Here is a 16,873-nt window from a genome sequence, read left to right as displayed (position 1 = left end):
ATGAGTCCCACCACTTAGTTGATACATTTATGAAGTACAATGTCTTAGTCTTGAGATTACAAATACAACTTATAAAGATGAAATTATAAAAATAAAAAATAAAATAAAACTGATTTTTACGTTTTGGTAGGATCGGTAGGATCCCAAACGATTCTACAATCCTATACGATCTTACATGCAGTCCTACAATTTTTACGATCCTTGTGTGATTCTAAACGTTTTGGTGAGGTGGGATCGTAAAATTGCGCGATCTTACGATCTAGATCGCAATTTTGACAACCATGCATAGAATTATATTAAACTAGGAAAGTGTATTTGGCCAAAGTCTCTCATAATACATGCCAACAACATCAAAATACAAAGGAAGTTTAATGTTAGTAGATGGGCAATTAAAAGTCATAAAATCTTGATGTTGTGTTACTCCACTCCTTTCAAGCTTGTCAACAAATTAACTGGCTTCTCTAAAACAGTGATTGACCTTCACTTTCAAGATACGCTCCAATAGGTTCTTGCTATCAAAACTTAGTATAAAGTGAGACGATACTTACTAAACATCCATTCTACAGCAACTTTAGCATCCAACTCAACTTCCACCGCCAGTAGGTTCTTCTTAATGCACAACCTTAACCCATCTCTTAAAGCCCATAGTTTCACTTCTACACCATTAACAATTCCTATAACTTTGGCGAACCCCAAAATCAAAAATCATTATATAATCACGTATGATTCCTCCTCCTCCTGTCCTTCCTAGGTTTCCAAGTGTAGGTATTCAACTTATACCAATTATCTTTAGGCTTTCTCAACTTTTTTTTTTTTTTGAGAGAAAAAAAAGGGACTCACGTGTGCCAATCATTGCCCCACGCCCCACGGAACAGTTGGGTAAGCCTATGGGTACCACCAACTCGAACTGGAGCTCGAAAACTCCGAACCCACACACACCCCAGGCTCTATTGGTTTCTGAGACTTCCAGAAATTGCAATTATAGTCCTCGTGAAAACTCGAACCTAGGATGTGGTGAAACCTCAGCAGTCACCTATCAGTTGTACCACACCTGCTGGTGGTAGGCTTTCTCAACTAATCACCTTAATAAATTGTAAAAATTACAATGAAAAAAGTTATGTCCATAACAATGATTGTTTAGTCTTTAGTATCCATCTTTTGCAACAACCAAATTTATTGTAAAAATAAATTCAGTAGGCAGTAGTCAGTACAACAATGTAATTTGAGAGAACACCCACAAGTTCCATAAAGAGAGATCATGCTCTAAACTCTTAAAAGTATAATATGGATGAGTGGCTTGATAGTACAGGGACCAATTTGTAGATGAAAGTAATACGGCCTCACCCATCATTATTCAAAATCTAAATCAGAAACGAGCTATTTCCAGCAATCACTCATGTGGGCCATTCTCCAAAGATCAGGAAATTAGGTTGCCGAATGATGGGGTCCACAAAAAAAGACATGTACTCAATCAGAGAAAGAGAGAGATGCTAGGGGGAATCATCAAGTTGAAGGTAGTCATAAAGGATATTTATTGCATAAAGAGAATAAAAAGGAGCTTAAAAAAAAAGAAAAAATTGTATAAAGTTAAAAAGAAAAAGAACCTATGTAGAGGAAGAGATAAGCATGGAGAAGTTCAGTTCCATCTCCAAAAAGAACCTTTGGGTCCCTTTGTCATGTTGTTGGGGGTCACTGTTTATACATATCTGTCTGTCTCTAGGTACTGTAGTGCTTTGTTTTTAGACTACCCATAGAATACTTTTATTTCCCTAGCAATACCATCCCAGAGATTGTGATTGGTTGGAACAAAAATAAAATATTGGTCAAAAAGCTCATCATCTCTTATCTGAGATTCTGTTCCTGTGGTGGTGTGTGATTGGGAACTAAAAAGATTACCTAAAGCTGCTTTCTTTCAATTTTTTCAGAGCATCTTCACAGAGATGTATGCATGTTCACTTCTCCACATACAAATTTGAACAGAAAATCATGAACAGTGTGGCTTCTTTGGCAAAGAGAAGTAAAAAAGAAAAAAGAGCTTTGCTAACTAAGGTAGAGATCATGACTGAGAACAGTATCTGAATCCTCTCCATTTCAGCTCTCAGCTAAGGACTAAAAAAGACACTTGCTAATTGGGAGGAGGTTCAAAAGGGGGATAAAGGGTATTATTATGGATGAGTCTTTGTCAAAAGTAGGTGATGATATTACAGGAAAAAGAGATGATACAGCAAATTTATAAAGACCCATATTAGATTTCACCCTTTTTGACGAACAGAAAAAGTTAATAGAAGCCAAAAGCTCTTAAATCTTTTTAGATGAAAACAAGAAATTGTACATGTGTTCAAAAAAATAAGATTACACAAGTAAAAGATTATCTCTCTATTAAATCCCTGAGTTGGAAAAAAAAATGGAAGACTGGGGAGGGGAAGAAGAAAGAAAAAGGTTGGAACCAATAAAAAATACAAAGAAAAGCTTTGTTACCCATTATCAAGAATAGGACCAGAACAAGAAAGTAGAAGGCATAAACATGCTTAATTTCTCTTTTCAATTAGATCCACAGTTACATAGAGTTACAATGAGGCCAAGTAGAACTTCTGGAAAATTATTTTCTTTTTTCTCTTAAGAAATGTAAGAAGTAAGTGAAGAACTAGAGAAAGTTCACTGATACAGGAGAGTTACAGAATAATCTAATCATGCTCTACCACCTCAACACAAATTGTGAAATTCTTGTTTCCCACCATGCAAAAGAATTAAGAACAGCAATTCTCTATGCAGGCCTATTTCGCTTGTGGCCAGCTTTGCCATCTGATTTCAAAGCCCCACTAGAGTCCCCCTCAGAAGAAGCATCCATGGATTTGGTAAAGGAAGTGGAAAGATCTGCATAGAGGTCAACCACCCTCCTGATATTGTTGTTGAGCTCTCTGATCAGACCCACATTCCTGCTGAGGTTGTCAGGGATCTTGGATTCATGGTTCTGGTTTATCTCATTGATGAGCAGCCTATTCTGATCCAAGATGTCCTGGACTTGACCAAAGTTCTTCTGAAATGTCTGCAAGATCTTGCCATCAATCTGGGTGCCATTACCAAGTCCTGAATATGTGTCACCCTCCATTCTCTTTTACAGTCAAAATTCTATCAAATCAAAACCAGTCCTGCATCCACAAACAAAAAGAAGAAGAAGATGATGATGACGACCATAGAAGGAACAAAAGCTGAGACAGACTTTTATTAAATAACTTAAAATTCATTTCTATAAATACCCATAATCATATCTTCTTACCTGTTCGTGCTTACACAGTTACACAAAGTCACAAACTAAAAACCACAGACAAAACATGGGAAGGTTTGGAATTTTTTATACACATTATGTTGCACATAAGACAAGGTCTGTGGTAGAAATCATGACCTCCATGGGTAGTTTTCTTTACAAGGGGATCAGATAACCAACTTGAATTATTATTGTTATTATTGTTATTATTATTATTATTATTTATGATGAGATGTGGAAAAAGCAGATCCCATTTCCATAAAAGGGAACCTTTTTTAATGTACTCAGAAAATACCCACCTAAAGCTCAGAGCCCCAAAGAAGAATCTCTAAGACCCCCAAAAAAAAAAAAAAAAAAAAAATCAAGTCAATGATGCAGAGAAGATGAGGCCATGAAGGAGGTACTGCTGCACAGACAGCATTATTAATCTTTACAAGCAAAATTACAAAAACACAGAAAATAACATTCAAAAACCCCCCATTAAACAAAAAAAAAAAATCCAAAATGTTGAAAATGAAATAAAAGTTATTAAAAAAAAAAACCATTTAAATAATCCAAATGGATATTACTTGAAATTCAGGAATACCAGAAGACAAGGACCAGAGTGGGAATTCAAACATTCAAACCGTACAAGAAACCTTGCAGGCTCAGAAGCATAAATTCCAGAAGTAGTAAAACAATTACTCCCCCCCCCCCCCCCCCCCCCCACCCCCAAAAAAAAAAAACCCATATTATAATGCTCACAAACATTGAAAACAAAAAATTCCCACATCCACTAACACTGAGAAAAATCTTAAAACAAAAAATAAAATCAAAATCATAATATATAATACGTACAGAATTCATAAATATCTTTACCAAAAGACTGAAAAAAAAAAAGCTGATAAGATCAATGCTTTTAGCAAAAGAAAATTAACCAACCAATCAATTCAGAAACTTGAAAGAATCCCGAATAAAAACAAAGAAAGTGAGCAAAAAAAAAAAAAAAAAAAGACTTTTATTTTTTCGTATTTAATTCCAACATGCTTTCTAAAACTGTATTTTTAAAATATATATTAATATTTCGTACCTTGAAAATCTGAAACATTATATTCTGGGAGAAGACACAGATTGAAAGAAGGAGACGAGGGATTCCCGAGGAGAAGTGAGACAAGATCGCCGATTCAATCGAATCTCCGGAACAAAAGCCCCTCTGAAGTCTGAGAAAATTGAGAGAGAGAGAGAGGTTTTAGAGAGAGAAAGAGAGAGTTTTAGAGGGAGAGAGAATATGTAGATTTGACAGTCACGCTCGGACCCCTCTGTGTCTAAATATTTTAGCTCTATTCTATAGTCTATATCCATCTGTTTATTTCGTAATTATTAATGTTTTTGTTTTTTTTTTTTTGTGTTTTTTTTATTTACAATTGTTTTTTTGATTGATTCAGTGGGGAAACTGCTTGTGTCTTTTACTCAGATCCAAAGCATGACTTCTCAAGCTGTTTTGATGTCTAGGCACGTGGCATTTGATTTGTGATGTAGTTTACATCATGACCAAAGGGCCCCACTTTCCGGGATTTCTTGACAATGTTAAAATAAACCGTATGAAAAGGTTTCCTTCTCATCCACAATTTGCTTCTTTTGGATTTTTTTGTGTTAATCTTTTATGTGAAAGCTTTGATCTTGCTGTCATAATGGGGGGAAGAATGACCTATTGTACATTAATTATGCTTAATTAAAATATGTACTTTCTTCCAAAAAATGGTTTTTATTAAAATATTTGAGAAAGTCTTGGATCACAACCAAATTTTACTAACATTTTTATTAATACTTTTGTTTGAAGCTGTGGTGAGTTTCGTTATAATTATTTTTTAGTTCATTTTATTTATGTTTAATGAAAGAGTCTAGAGACGCTATAAAATAATTTTACAATATTTTCATAACATATTTTATATGTTCAAATTGTTGTCATGATGGTAGGTGAGAAGAAAGTTCATCCAATTTTAACAAATGGTTATTACACATTGAATAATTAAAATCACTTTTATCATGCTATATTTTCACTCTTACTTTGCCCTTGGGTTAGCCTATTTGTTTTGGATTGGCCTATTTGTTTATATAATTTAGATATAATTTCTTACGTGATTCATTAATTAAATTCAATTATACTGTTGCATTGGCCAATAAATCATACGGTTAAATTTATTGTTTTTGTCATAGAAAACACAACTGTATAATTGAATTAATTAAGAAACTCAACATATAGCACCTAACATTTAGATCTTCCCTATTTTTATTTTTTACTTATTTGTGAGTGAGTAACAGTATATGTACATGAAGCCTCTTGTCGTTGAATAAAATATTTGAAGTTCGAATCTTGCTTATACCATAAATCAATTGGTATCTTGACCATATGATAAAGAAGTAAATAACACTCATAATGGAGCAAAGGTCTTGAGTTTTTTTTTTTTTTTTTTTGAGAATGAATGCTACGAACTTTTATTAAGAAAACCCGGCCAAATCAGCCTGATATGAATCAACAACTTCCGGTGGAACATCTTCCATCCATACTACATAATTTGGGATAGTAACAGCTAACTTCGCCAAATCATGCGCTACTAGGTTGCCCTCTCTCTTTGTATGAGAGTAAGACAATAAAGAAAAAGCTGGAATAAAACTGTAAGCATCCTGAATCAAAAGACCAAATGGAGCAAGTCCAACGTCCTTGGTTTCTAACGCCTTAATCACCAGCAAAGAATCTCCCTCAAGAACAGCTGCTGAGATGCCCGCCTCCCTAGCAAAGGTCTTGAGTTGAAACTCTATCATATTTATTAAAAAATGAAAAATAATAGCTAAATCAACGCCACACTTATTGATCTAAATATATCAAAATTTAATTAAATTTGTCATTTACTTCAAAAGTTATGTTAATAATCAATATTCTCTACAAATCTATGACTTTCGAAATTATTATTATTATCTTCTAGATTATTAATTCCTATTTCTTTCATTTCTATGTCATTATGCTTGGTACAAGGTTTTTTTTTTTTTTTTTTTCACATCAATTGTGTTAATTTTTGCATAAGTCAAGATTAGATGAGTAGAAATCTATTGTTATTTTGATGCCTATATAATCAAAGTTATCAAGAATTCTCGCAAGGAATCTGTCAATAGGTAATTACTTTTTCGTCTTGATTAATTAAGGAACAACTATTTTATCATTTTTGGTACTACACACACATATATTACAATGCATTTTTTTAAGGTAAATATGGGAGTCAAGTCCCCTTTTACATAACATTTCAATTCAAATAAAAATGGTCAAAATTTCATAAAAAATAAATAAATAAATAAAAAAGGCCATTTGACCGGCCCATTCTCTCTTTATAGAGTTCTTAAGGTAGATAAATTGTCGTCCTCTACTTTTAACTTTTATTTTTGTTGACTTAAGTATTTGTGCTCCAATTCCTTTTCAATACCATTCATGTTATTGCCCCCCCCCCCCCCCCCCCCTCCTTCTAAAAAAAAGTTTCAATTAGCCTAATAAGTAAAGTCTACTTTTGTCTAATAAGATACATGGATTTGAATCTCGCTTGCACAAAAAAAAAAAAAAAAAAAAAAAAAAAAATTAATTAACAACTTTACCTGATGATAAAGAACAATAACAGATGTCATATGTTTCAAATCTTATAATACATAACAGAGTCTGAATTTGGTAATAATAGGGTGTAAAACTCATGTTTTACACAATTCAATAAGAGATTATCACATCGGCTCTTTACTTAAAACTTAATGCATCCTACCACATCTAATAACGTCTCAATAAATTCTCAATTTAGCTGGTTTTTCAAATGAGTATTAGAATTGATTGAGTGTGGTTGTATTTCTTCTTTAATATGTGATAAGATAATATGTCATATTGGAATTGGAGGGTGTAAAACTTGGGCTTTACATTACATCCTTATAAAATTTAATTTCTATATAATAATGAGAGAGAGAGAGAGAGAGAGAGAGATGGTGTAATTTTAGGAGGGACAAAACCCTATCAAGTGGAGAATGAGATCTTTAAAAGTTTTGAGAATCCCTAACAATCATTACAATTATTATGTTAGTGGTTAGATTTTGTTAGATTATTTACATGTAAAAACTATTTACTATCATTATTTTTAGGATTTATTATCAATGATATGGTAAAATCTAAATCACTCATTAACTAATTAATAATTAGGATTTTAAGAAAAACAATTTTTATGTCACTTTTTATTTTATTTATTTCAAAACTTAATAACTCATGTTGATTAAAGTAGCATTACTTTCTCATATACTTATCAATGACACCACTTTTAGAGTAAAGCTTTCATCTGGTACTCCAATATAATAGACAATAATGACATTTATTTGTGTAATCTATATCTCATTCATTACATTTAAACTCTCACTTTTATTATGTTATGATCACAATATACCACTTCAACGATAATGCTGATGGATTGTGAAAAAATTGTGTGAAAGAATGTCAACACAAATTTATCCTCTCTTTTTTTCTTTTTTGATTGGCACCAGGTGTCTACAGCAGCAGAGCCCCGACTAATCCTGGGGGTGCACAGGCTCTTGGCAAAGAGTATCCTGCAAATGCACATCGAGTAATTCAAGGAGCAATTAAATTCCCTTAATCTAGTAGCTTCAAGAGAGTGAATGCACACATAGCTGCTTGAACCCAAGACATCCAGGTTTCACGGCTTGTCCCAAAGCTTGGGGTTACACAAATTTATCCTTTAAACTCATAAGAATATGAATTCAAAATAATGTGTACAAAATTGAAGCGGTTGGCATTAATATAATTCTTTTTGGTTACCCACAAATGCTGACGTCCAATGAGGCTAAAATGGTCATGAAAATAGTATTGGCTTGGCCTGCCCCAAGTCCGCCCGCGGATCTTCGTTTTGGCCGAGAATGGGAAGTTAGTGCTCATAAATATCATATTATATATAAAATCTACCGAACAACTGTTTCCACCCAATAAAATGCACACACGTGTCCAATGAGGTTCGGGAGATCTACAGCTTCGGGTCCGAGCCTATCCACATTCCCGAGCCAGCTGTGATTTTCCTCTGCTCCCTTCCCTGCAATTCTTTTTCTCCCCCAAAAAAAAAAAAAGGGTCCCACATCCAAACACGCCTCAGCCTTATTTTATACATAAAAGTTAATACTAATATATATAAACAGAACCTGTGCAGTTCAGTGGACACTCTGTTCAACGCTGATGTTTGGCTCCTGACGGTACCTACGGACACCATTTACCATGCCTCCATCACACTTAACAGTACTGTTTCAGTCCCCCATCATCATTATTTTTTTTTTTTATTAATAGTAATTTTAATTTCATAACATTTTTCAAAAACAGGCTGAGTAGTTTTTATTTAAACTTTTTTTAAAAAAAAATTTTGTTATTAACAATTTGCAAGTTTTTATCCATGTTGTGTCTATCCCATGTGATTCTTAAATGAAGTTTCAGTATTTTCAAAAAAAAAAAAAAAAAATAAAAGCAATTTGCAACATCAACCGGGAGTGAAATTTTGTGTCTATAAACTCTCTTTGTCAGAGCAATGTTATATAAACAAAAAATTCATATTTTTTATTTTTCATAACAATTGAGTTAGGAAATTTTTTTATTGGTTTTCACTTGAACTCAATATTAATATTACATTTTTACTTATTATTAATAATTTGTCACATCAACAAGTGTTAAATTCTTTTTATATTTATAGACTTTCTCTTATTATTAGGATTCATTTCACAAGGGCCTACAGTAGTGACTTGTGATTAAGGTTGAGTTTTTTTATTAGGAAAAAGTTAACGAATGTTCTAAGTGTATTGGTTTATGAAATGTTTTTAAAAAAAATTTATGAAAAAATAAATAAATAAATAAATTGTTTGATAGTTTTTTATCCCATGAAAATGGTATCAATTTTTTTCTAAAATAGTTTATTAATAATTTATCTAAAGGCAACTATTAACACGATCATTTTTATTATAATTGATCAATTTTTTGGGTGCAATTGCACATTGATCAGTTAAAAAAATATTTATTTATTTGTTTTTATTACTTTCTAATGTCGTGGGATCTAATAAATTTTTCTTTGATGGAAGCATGATGGCACCCATTATAGTCTTATTATTAATTACAAAATAATCATTTTCATACTTAATGTTTGTTCTTGTTTGGTGTAAAATAATCTAATTTATAATCCACCTTGACACATTAATCTAGATGATTATGGGCGATGTAATTAGGCACATTTATGATAAACGAGAGAGTCATTAAAGACTACCTGATTTGAGGAAATTTGTATATGTATATATGGTGTGGTCTTCACTTGACACCTAAATTTAGAAAAATATATTGGGACACATGGCTTAAAATTAGACTCTAATTTCATATTAAAATTGGTGTGATCCTCACATGAATCTAAACACATGTCACAGAATTAGAGTTCTAATTTGGAATTGCAATTTGGACACATGGCACAAAATTAGAGTTCTAATTTGAAATTGCAATTTGAGTTTCTCTCTATTTCACCTATTATTTTATATATAGATAAGATCCATATTTTTTAAAAATCACATACCAACAATCTAATAAACTATCATAAACAATAATGATGACTCACTATTAATTGATCAAGAAATTAAAAATAAGGCCAATGGTGGTGACCATGCACACTTATAATAGTGGTGGCCATACACCTTGACTATTAGGGTATAATTTTTAAATAATAATTTTTTTTTAAAGTTGGAATATTGTTTATATAATAATTAAAGGATTAAAAAAATCTTTTTTAAATTCAATGAAAAAAGTGTAATGCTTTTAATAATTTAGGGATGAAAAAAAATCAATTTTTAAATTTGATGGACAAAAATCGAAATTCATGCAAACCTAAGGGACAAAAATAATATTTTAACATTTTATTTTTAAATTATTAAATGTGGCCAATCACATCACACGCATCAATATCCATACTAGTTTGAAGTTTAAACACCAAATTGGTTTAGTTTGCAAACTTTTTAAGGATGTAATTACTAGTTTTTGAACTTTAGAGATCAAATTTTAAAAAATGGCATAAACTTCAAGTATCAAAAGTGATTTTTGCCTTCTTTTCTATTTTCCTTCGTACAACTACTCCAGTCTATTTTTCTAAAATTTTATCACTATTGTAGTGACTTTTAATTTGATTAATATCATTACTTATTATTATTATTTATAATAAGTAATGAAATAGGAACAGGTGATTTGTATATATGCCACAAGTAGGCCCTTTTTAACAACACTAGTAAGGGTTGCACGTGCTGTCCCTTAAGTGAAAAAATTTAAAATACATTTTTTTTTTTTTTTTTTTGAGAAGTAGTATCAAACTATGTATTTAAATTTAGAATAGTTATTTAACATATGACTATCTATTTAGTATGATAATTTCTTAGGAAAATGTATTTGGTATCAAAATCTAATAAGTGTGAGACATGTCAATAAAAAATACCTAACCCACTAACAATTGAAAAACATGTGTTAGTAGGTAGTTATTTTCGCACACGCATCTTTTGTTTATTGGATTTTGATACGGATGACGTGATATCATTTGATACAAAATACTTTTTCATTTCTTAGAACCTATTTACTACAGATAGCATGTACTCACAAAAAAAAAAAAAAAAAAATTATACTAAGAATAATAACAAATGTCGTCATCTTCCAACTTTCAACAACTAAGTTTTGAAAAACATTGTCACAATATTTAAATTTTCACAATAAATGATGACATATGCTACAATTGAAACTCTTCATCAAATTAAATATCTACAACCATTTGCAATGAATATTTTGTTATTCACACTTCCTTCTTTATCATTTTATTTTATGAGCCTAATTAAGATACTTAGATTACTTAAAGTTTAATGAACCCCTTTTTAAGAAATAAAACAAAAAAAAAGAACAAATAACAAAAGACATATGTCATTGAAGTTTCTATTAGATAAAATTATAAATCTAGAATATTTAAACCACTAATAAATTAGTGTTCTCTATGTAACAAATAGAATACCATACATTGCCATTTTTACTTTCTAAGTATGACTAACACATAAAACTCAAAATAAACGAAGAAAATTTTTGGGACATTAAAATTTAATGAGGCATTTTAGATATTACATAATGAAATATTCTAGGAATCATATGATTTTGTTAGGGTTTAACTAAGAGGGTAACAGTAGGGACTATCTACTTGTCTACAAAATGTAAATGAGGAAATTATTCAGCTTTAAAGTTGGGGTGATGAAACTACCCTAAACATAAATGAGGAAGTACTTTTTCCATAATTCTTTTTTGTTGGTAAAACTATGTGTTTTATGCTTTAAATAATGTGTTAAAAAAAAAAAAAGTTAGCCCAAGAAAATTGTCCGTAAAACTATGAATTTTGACTCAAAAAATTGGCTAAAAAAAAAAAAGTCGGGAACACAATAAATGTCATCTCAATAATATTTTCATAACAAATTCTAGTTGGCAAGTTGTTACTGATTTTAAAATGAACCCACAACTGATTTTACTTTTTTATCCATCAATAGTAGCTTACCTATGATTTGTTGTGAAATTAATGTAAAAATGTTGTGGACTTAGCATTTTTTTATTTGATTTATAAGAAACTGAGATCTCAATAATTGTGAAAATATTGTGATAATAACAAGTGTGGGGCCCAATGATTTGAGGCCCTGGCCCGTTTATTCATTGGGACCCAAGGTCCGAGCCGAGGAAGGTTATAGCCCAGGCTCGGTAATACGAGTACAAAATAGTCTTGGGGCACAGCCGAGGACGATTTAGTCCTCGGCATGTCCGAGGTCTCACTGAAAGGAAGGGCAAAAACGGTATAGGAGCAGCTTGGAAAAAATCTAAAAATATCTAGGTCAATAGAGAAGGATACACTGGAAAGTGTAACGACTAGGGAAAACTACCCTTATTGCCATTCAATACTCTGCTCCTGACAGAGCCATACTCTCTAACTTTTACAACTACCCCCAACCACTCTGGATATGGGCTGATGGGACAAGTATCAGTCCTGGAAAAGTCGATCCTACACGTGGACGAAAGATAAGGAACGCATGCTAGTATAAAAGGAAAATGGGGCAATCCAGAAGAGGGCTGGGAAAAATGGCCAAAAACCAGAGCCTCTCAGCCCGCCTCCAGGAGAAAGACTCCTAGGGCGAAAACGACTTAACCATGTATGAACACCACGTAAAACCCATCGTCTGGTAACTGAAGTCTAGCCTTTCAAACCCACGCTCTACAAATGATATTGTTTGGGCCTTTTTACGTACGAACCCAACACTGTTACGGGTCGTTACAAATCGTGTCCTTACAATTGGCGCCGTCTGTGGGGAGGCTTGTGTCTTGGCATAGGCGATAGGTCGAGACAGTTCCCTTGTCATTTCTAACAGCCGGTTGTAGTGTTCTAGCATAAAGTTCCACTAGGGGCTATGTTTCTTTACTAGGGGCAACGCTTCATAGCGTCAGCCGCATGGATGGTTCCAGGGGCTGGGCCGAAGAGCTAATTCCCCTAAAACCAAGGTCCCATGCCATAGCTGAGGGGTTATTTCTCCCAACTACTTATCAAAATCAAGTTTTGGACAAAACCAAGGTATTGCATGGTCCTCGAACTCAAACCTATGGGGAAACCAACTACTTGGAAGAAAAACTGAGTTTTGGACAGAACCAAGGTATTGCATGGTCCTCGGACTCAAACCTATGAGGAAACCAACTACTTGGAAGAAAAACTGAGTTTTGGACAGAACCAAGGTATTGCATGGTCCTGGACTCAAACCTTTGGGGAAACCAACTACTTGGAAGAAAAACTGAGTTTTGGACAGAACCAAGGTATTGCATGGTCCTCGGACTCAAACCTATGGGGAAACCAACTACTTGAAAGAAAAACTGAGTTTTTGACAGAACCATGGTCCTCGGACTCAAACCTATGGGGAAACCAATTACTTGGAAGAAAAACTGAGTTTTGGATAGAACCAAGGTATTGCATGGTCCTTGAACTCAAACCTATGGGGAAACCAACTACTTGGAAGAAAAACGGAGTTTTGGACAAAACCAAGATATTGCATGGTCCTCAGACTCAAACCTATGGAAAGGTCGGCTACTTAATAAAAATTCTAAGTTGCTCAATCCTCGGGTCAAATACCAGAAAAGGTTAAAGCTATGAAAGTTGTTAGGAAGATGATGAAACACCTTATTACTCAGCAACCTGTAGGGGCTGTTCATTTTTGGGTTATATGTCTTCGGATGATTACCTCCTACACCGCACCGAGCATTCAGTTGTCATCTCGGCTATTTTGGGGTAAGTGTTGTTTTTTCAGGTCGGCATTATTGTGCCAAACAACTCTATTAAATTTATAATAATATCTTTTCCTTAGCAAGAGTTTTGACCCTAAGTGTCATTTGTTCAAGTCGGTATTATTGTGCCGAACAGCACTCGTAAGTTCATAATATCCTTTCTTTTTCTTCTTAATATGGATTTCAGCCCTAAGTATCATTTGTTCGATTCAGCATTATTAAGTCGGATAGTTTCAATAAGCACAGAGTAAGATCTTTTTATTAACTAGGATTTTGGCCTTAAGCATCGTTCAAAGTATAGAAATAAAAGAGAAGTCGCAAAGCGGCTCATCTATTTACGACATATTCATTCCAAAAAAGAAGAGATAGAACATATGACATAAAGAAATGATAATTTTTATTAATATAAAGAGGTGTTACAGCGTACAATGAAGAGCTTAAACAAAGCCTATATAGAAAATGAGTTACAAAAACAATAAATAAAAAAAACAAACAGAAATCTTGTTAAGCTCTGCTCCCAAGTCCTTCCGAACTCTGCCCCAGTGGCACCCATATTGAGAGGAGGACCTTCCTTGGCGGGAGAGGAGAAGAAGAGGAAGAAGGAAAAGCACCAGGATGGATCTGGTGGTGGAAAGAAGAAGAAAGAGAGGCAAAAGGAGGCACCAGTGAAGGAAGAGAGGAAGAAGCAGGGATACTTTGTCCCTGCGTCAGTCCTGACTCCTAACACGCTGGTGCCATGTTAGTTATGCTCGTAAGAGAGCGGCTGGTACTGATAATGGGTGACCCCAGCTCAATCGCGCCAAAACCGTGACGCGACGAGCCCCTGCTTCGGATTTTGGCTGAAAGGAGGGTAAGAAGGATCTTGAGTCTCTGCCATCCCTGCCCTGACCGAGCCATTCTGAGCTTCATAAAAACATGGTATTTCTGGGAAGGGTATGGTTCCTTTATTACTTACTCCTATCTCGAATGTATCACAAGTTAAAGATGTAACTAGTGGATAAAGTAAATTTTGGAGGAGGCTAAGGATTTCAGATTTCAGAAGGATTAAAAGGGTCTCTGTACAAGAGAAATAACCTCTTGCTTTTCTTCTTATATAAAGGGCAAAACGGAAAGTATTTAATCTGTCCAGATTTCCAAGAAAATCTGTAAACGAGAAAATACCCGTTCCACTTCCCCATACCGTCAATAACCGTCGAATTTGAATGGTCTCGTAAAGGGAAATCATTAAAGGCGCGTTTTGGATAATCAAACGGCAGGAATGCGTCATGAATGAATTCAGAGGAATGTCTCGTAGCCCGGAATGTTTCCTGGGTAGATGAAGAGACACCAACATTAATGAAGGATAGAGTTAAACGAGCCATGATAAAGGCTTAGCATTATCAAAACCCTCCTCTCCAACCAAGAGGTCGGACAATAGGATTTTGAGGGGCTATTGTGGGGCCCAATGATTTAAGGCCCTGGCCCGTTTATTCATTGGGGCCCAAGGCCCGAGCCGAGGAAGGTTATAGCCCAGACTCGGTAATATGAGTACAAAATAGTCTTGGGGCACAGCCGAGGACGATTTAGTCATCGGCATGTCCGAGGTCTCACTGAAAGGAAGGGCAAAAACGGTATAGGAGCAGCTTGAAAAAAATCTAAAAATATCTAGGTCAATAGAGAAGGATACGCTGGAAAGTGTAACGACCAGGGAAAGCTACCCTTACTGCCATTCAATACTCTGCTCCTGACAGAGCCATACTCTCCAGGTTTTACAACCACCCCCAACCACTCTGGATATGGGCTGATGGGACAAGTATCAGTCCTGGAAAAGTCGATCCTACACGTGGACGAAAGATAAGGAACGCATGCTAGTATAAAAGGAAAAGAGGGCAATCCAGAAGGGGGCTGGGAAAAATGGCCAAAAACCAGAGCCTTCCAGCCCGCCTCCAGGAGAAAGACTCCTAGGGTGAAAACGACTTAACCATGTATGAATACCACATAAAACCCATCATCTGGTGACTGAAGCCTAACCTTTCAAACCCACGCTCTACAAATGATATTATATATGCATTTTTACGTACGAACCCAACACTGTTACGGGTCGTTACAAATCGTGTCCTTACAACAAGTATTACAACATTTTTACAAAATATTAATTTTCAGTTTTGGTTAGTTACAATCTCATATTTTATTATCTTATTTTGATTTATAAGAAATTGACATTTTAATAATTGTGAAAATATTGTGAAATTTGTTGTGTCAATATAATAATATATATGTCAGCTCATATAAACATTAAAAAAAAAAAAAAAAAAAGCATTGTAGCTATTGTAGCTACAATACCAGTTGAGCAAACCAAAGAAGTTTTGTTTGCGCATAAGCGCTTCTTATATATAGAAAGTGGTTTGAGGGATGGGTATTTATTAGTTTGGTGATGGCAAAGTTTCATCTATATATATATATAAAACCGAAGCCTTTGCTGGCACCACAATTTTCCACGTCAGCACAATATTTAAAAAATAAAAAATAAATAAAAATTATAACTCCTCAAAACCCTAGCAACCTTACCCCTCTCTCAAGTTAAGAAATATAAAGCCACGGTTTCTGCAAACTCTCTCTCTCTCTCCAGACGTAGGAAACCCTAAAGCATTCAAGATCTACAATGCACGTTATAGATTTTAGCTTATAAAGTTCAGGTCGTAGGAAGCCCTAAAGCATTCAAGATCTACAATGCACGGTATAGATTTTAGCTTATAAAGTTCAGCTTTTGTAAGGTTAGTTTTGTTTATATATTAATTAATACATAGTACTTTGTTCACCATTGAATACTCATATAATCAATTTCCAATTTAGTGTTCAAGAATTAAACCAAAATTCTAACTGCGCTATCATAAAATATTATTATTAGTATGAATTTTATGGAGTTGCGGTGTTCAAGAATTAAACCAAAATTCTTTTAAATTATCTATAATATTTTGTCCTCTGAAAATTTTATCTCTTTGATTTTATTATATTGTGTTTCTTAAGCTATAAAGAGAGTTTCTTTGGTTTCTGCAAACTCTCTCTCTCTCTAGATGTAGGAAGCCCTAAACGCACGGTATAGCATTCAAGATCTACAACTCACGGTATAGATTTTAGCTTATAAAGTTTAGCTTTTGTAAGGTTAGTTTGTTTATATATTTAGTCCTTACGTTTAGGTTTAGGTTTAGGTTTAGGTTTTAAGAGATTTATATATTACTACTATGTGGCTAAATTTCTCGTGACATCAG

General features: G+C 33.8%; 1 protein-coding gene across 2 annotated transcripts; it reads right to left on the bottom strand.

Annotated features, from left to right (window-relative positions):
- Positions 1 to 2,506: 2,506 nt before the first annotated feature.
- LOC126714150 (protein ELF4-LIKE 4-like) lies at positions 2,507 to 4,564 on the bottom strand. 2 transcript variants are annotated; one of them, XM_050414161.1, is made up of 2 exons: positions 4,335 to 4,564; positions 2,507 to 3,149 (listed from the first exon to the last, which is right to left on the bottom strand). In XM_050414161.1, the coding sequence occupies exon 2, from the start codon at positions 3,107 to 3,109 to the stop codon at positions 2,765 to 2,767; it is 345 nt and encodes a 114-aa protein (XP_050270118.1). In that variant the 5' UTR covers positions 3,110 to 3,149; positions 4,335 to 4,564; the 3' UTR covers positions 2,507 to 2,764. The 2 variants fall into 2 exon arrangements, with proteins under 2 accessions (XP_050270118.1, XP_050270119.1); XM_050414162.1 differs by lacking the exon at positions 4,335 to 4,564 and adding an exon at positions 3,278 to 3,466.
- Between the last annotated feature and the right edge of the window lie 12,309 nt (positions 4,565 to 16,873).

This window comes from Quercus robur, chromosome 2, assembly GCF_932294415.1.
Source record: "Quercus robur chromosome 2, dhQueRobu3.1, whole genome shotgun sequence".
Lineage (NCBI taxonomy): Eukaryota > Viridiplantae > Streptophyta > Magnoliopsida > Fagales > Fagaceae > Quercus > Quercus robur.
Note: the sequence above shows the minus strand (reverse complement) of the source record. Positions and strands in the feature narration are given on the sequence as shown.

What these genes read in the sequence shown, in the direction of transcription:
- LOC126714150 (XM_050414161.1), bottom strand. Translation starts at nt 3,109, where the DNA reads ATGGAGGGTGACACATATTCAGGACTTGGTAATGGCACCCAGATTGAT.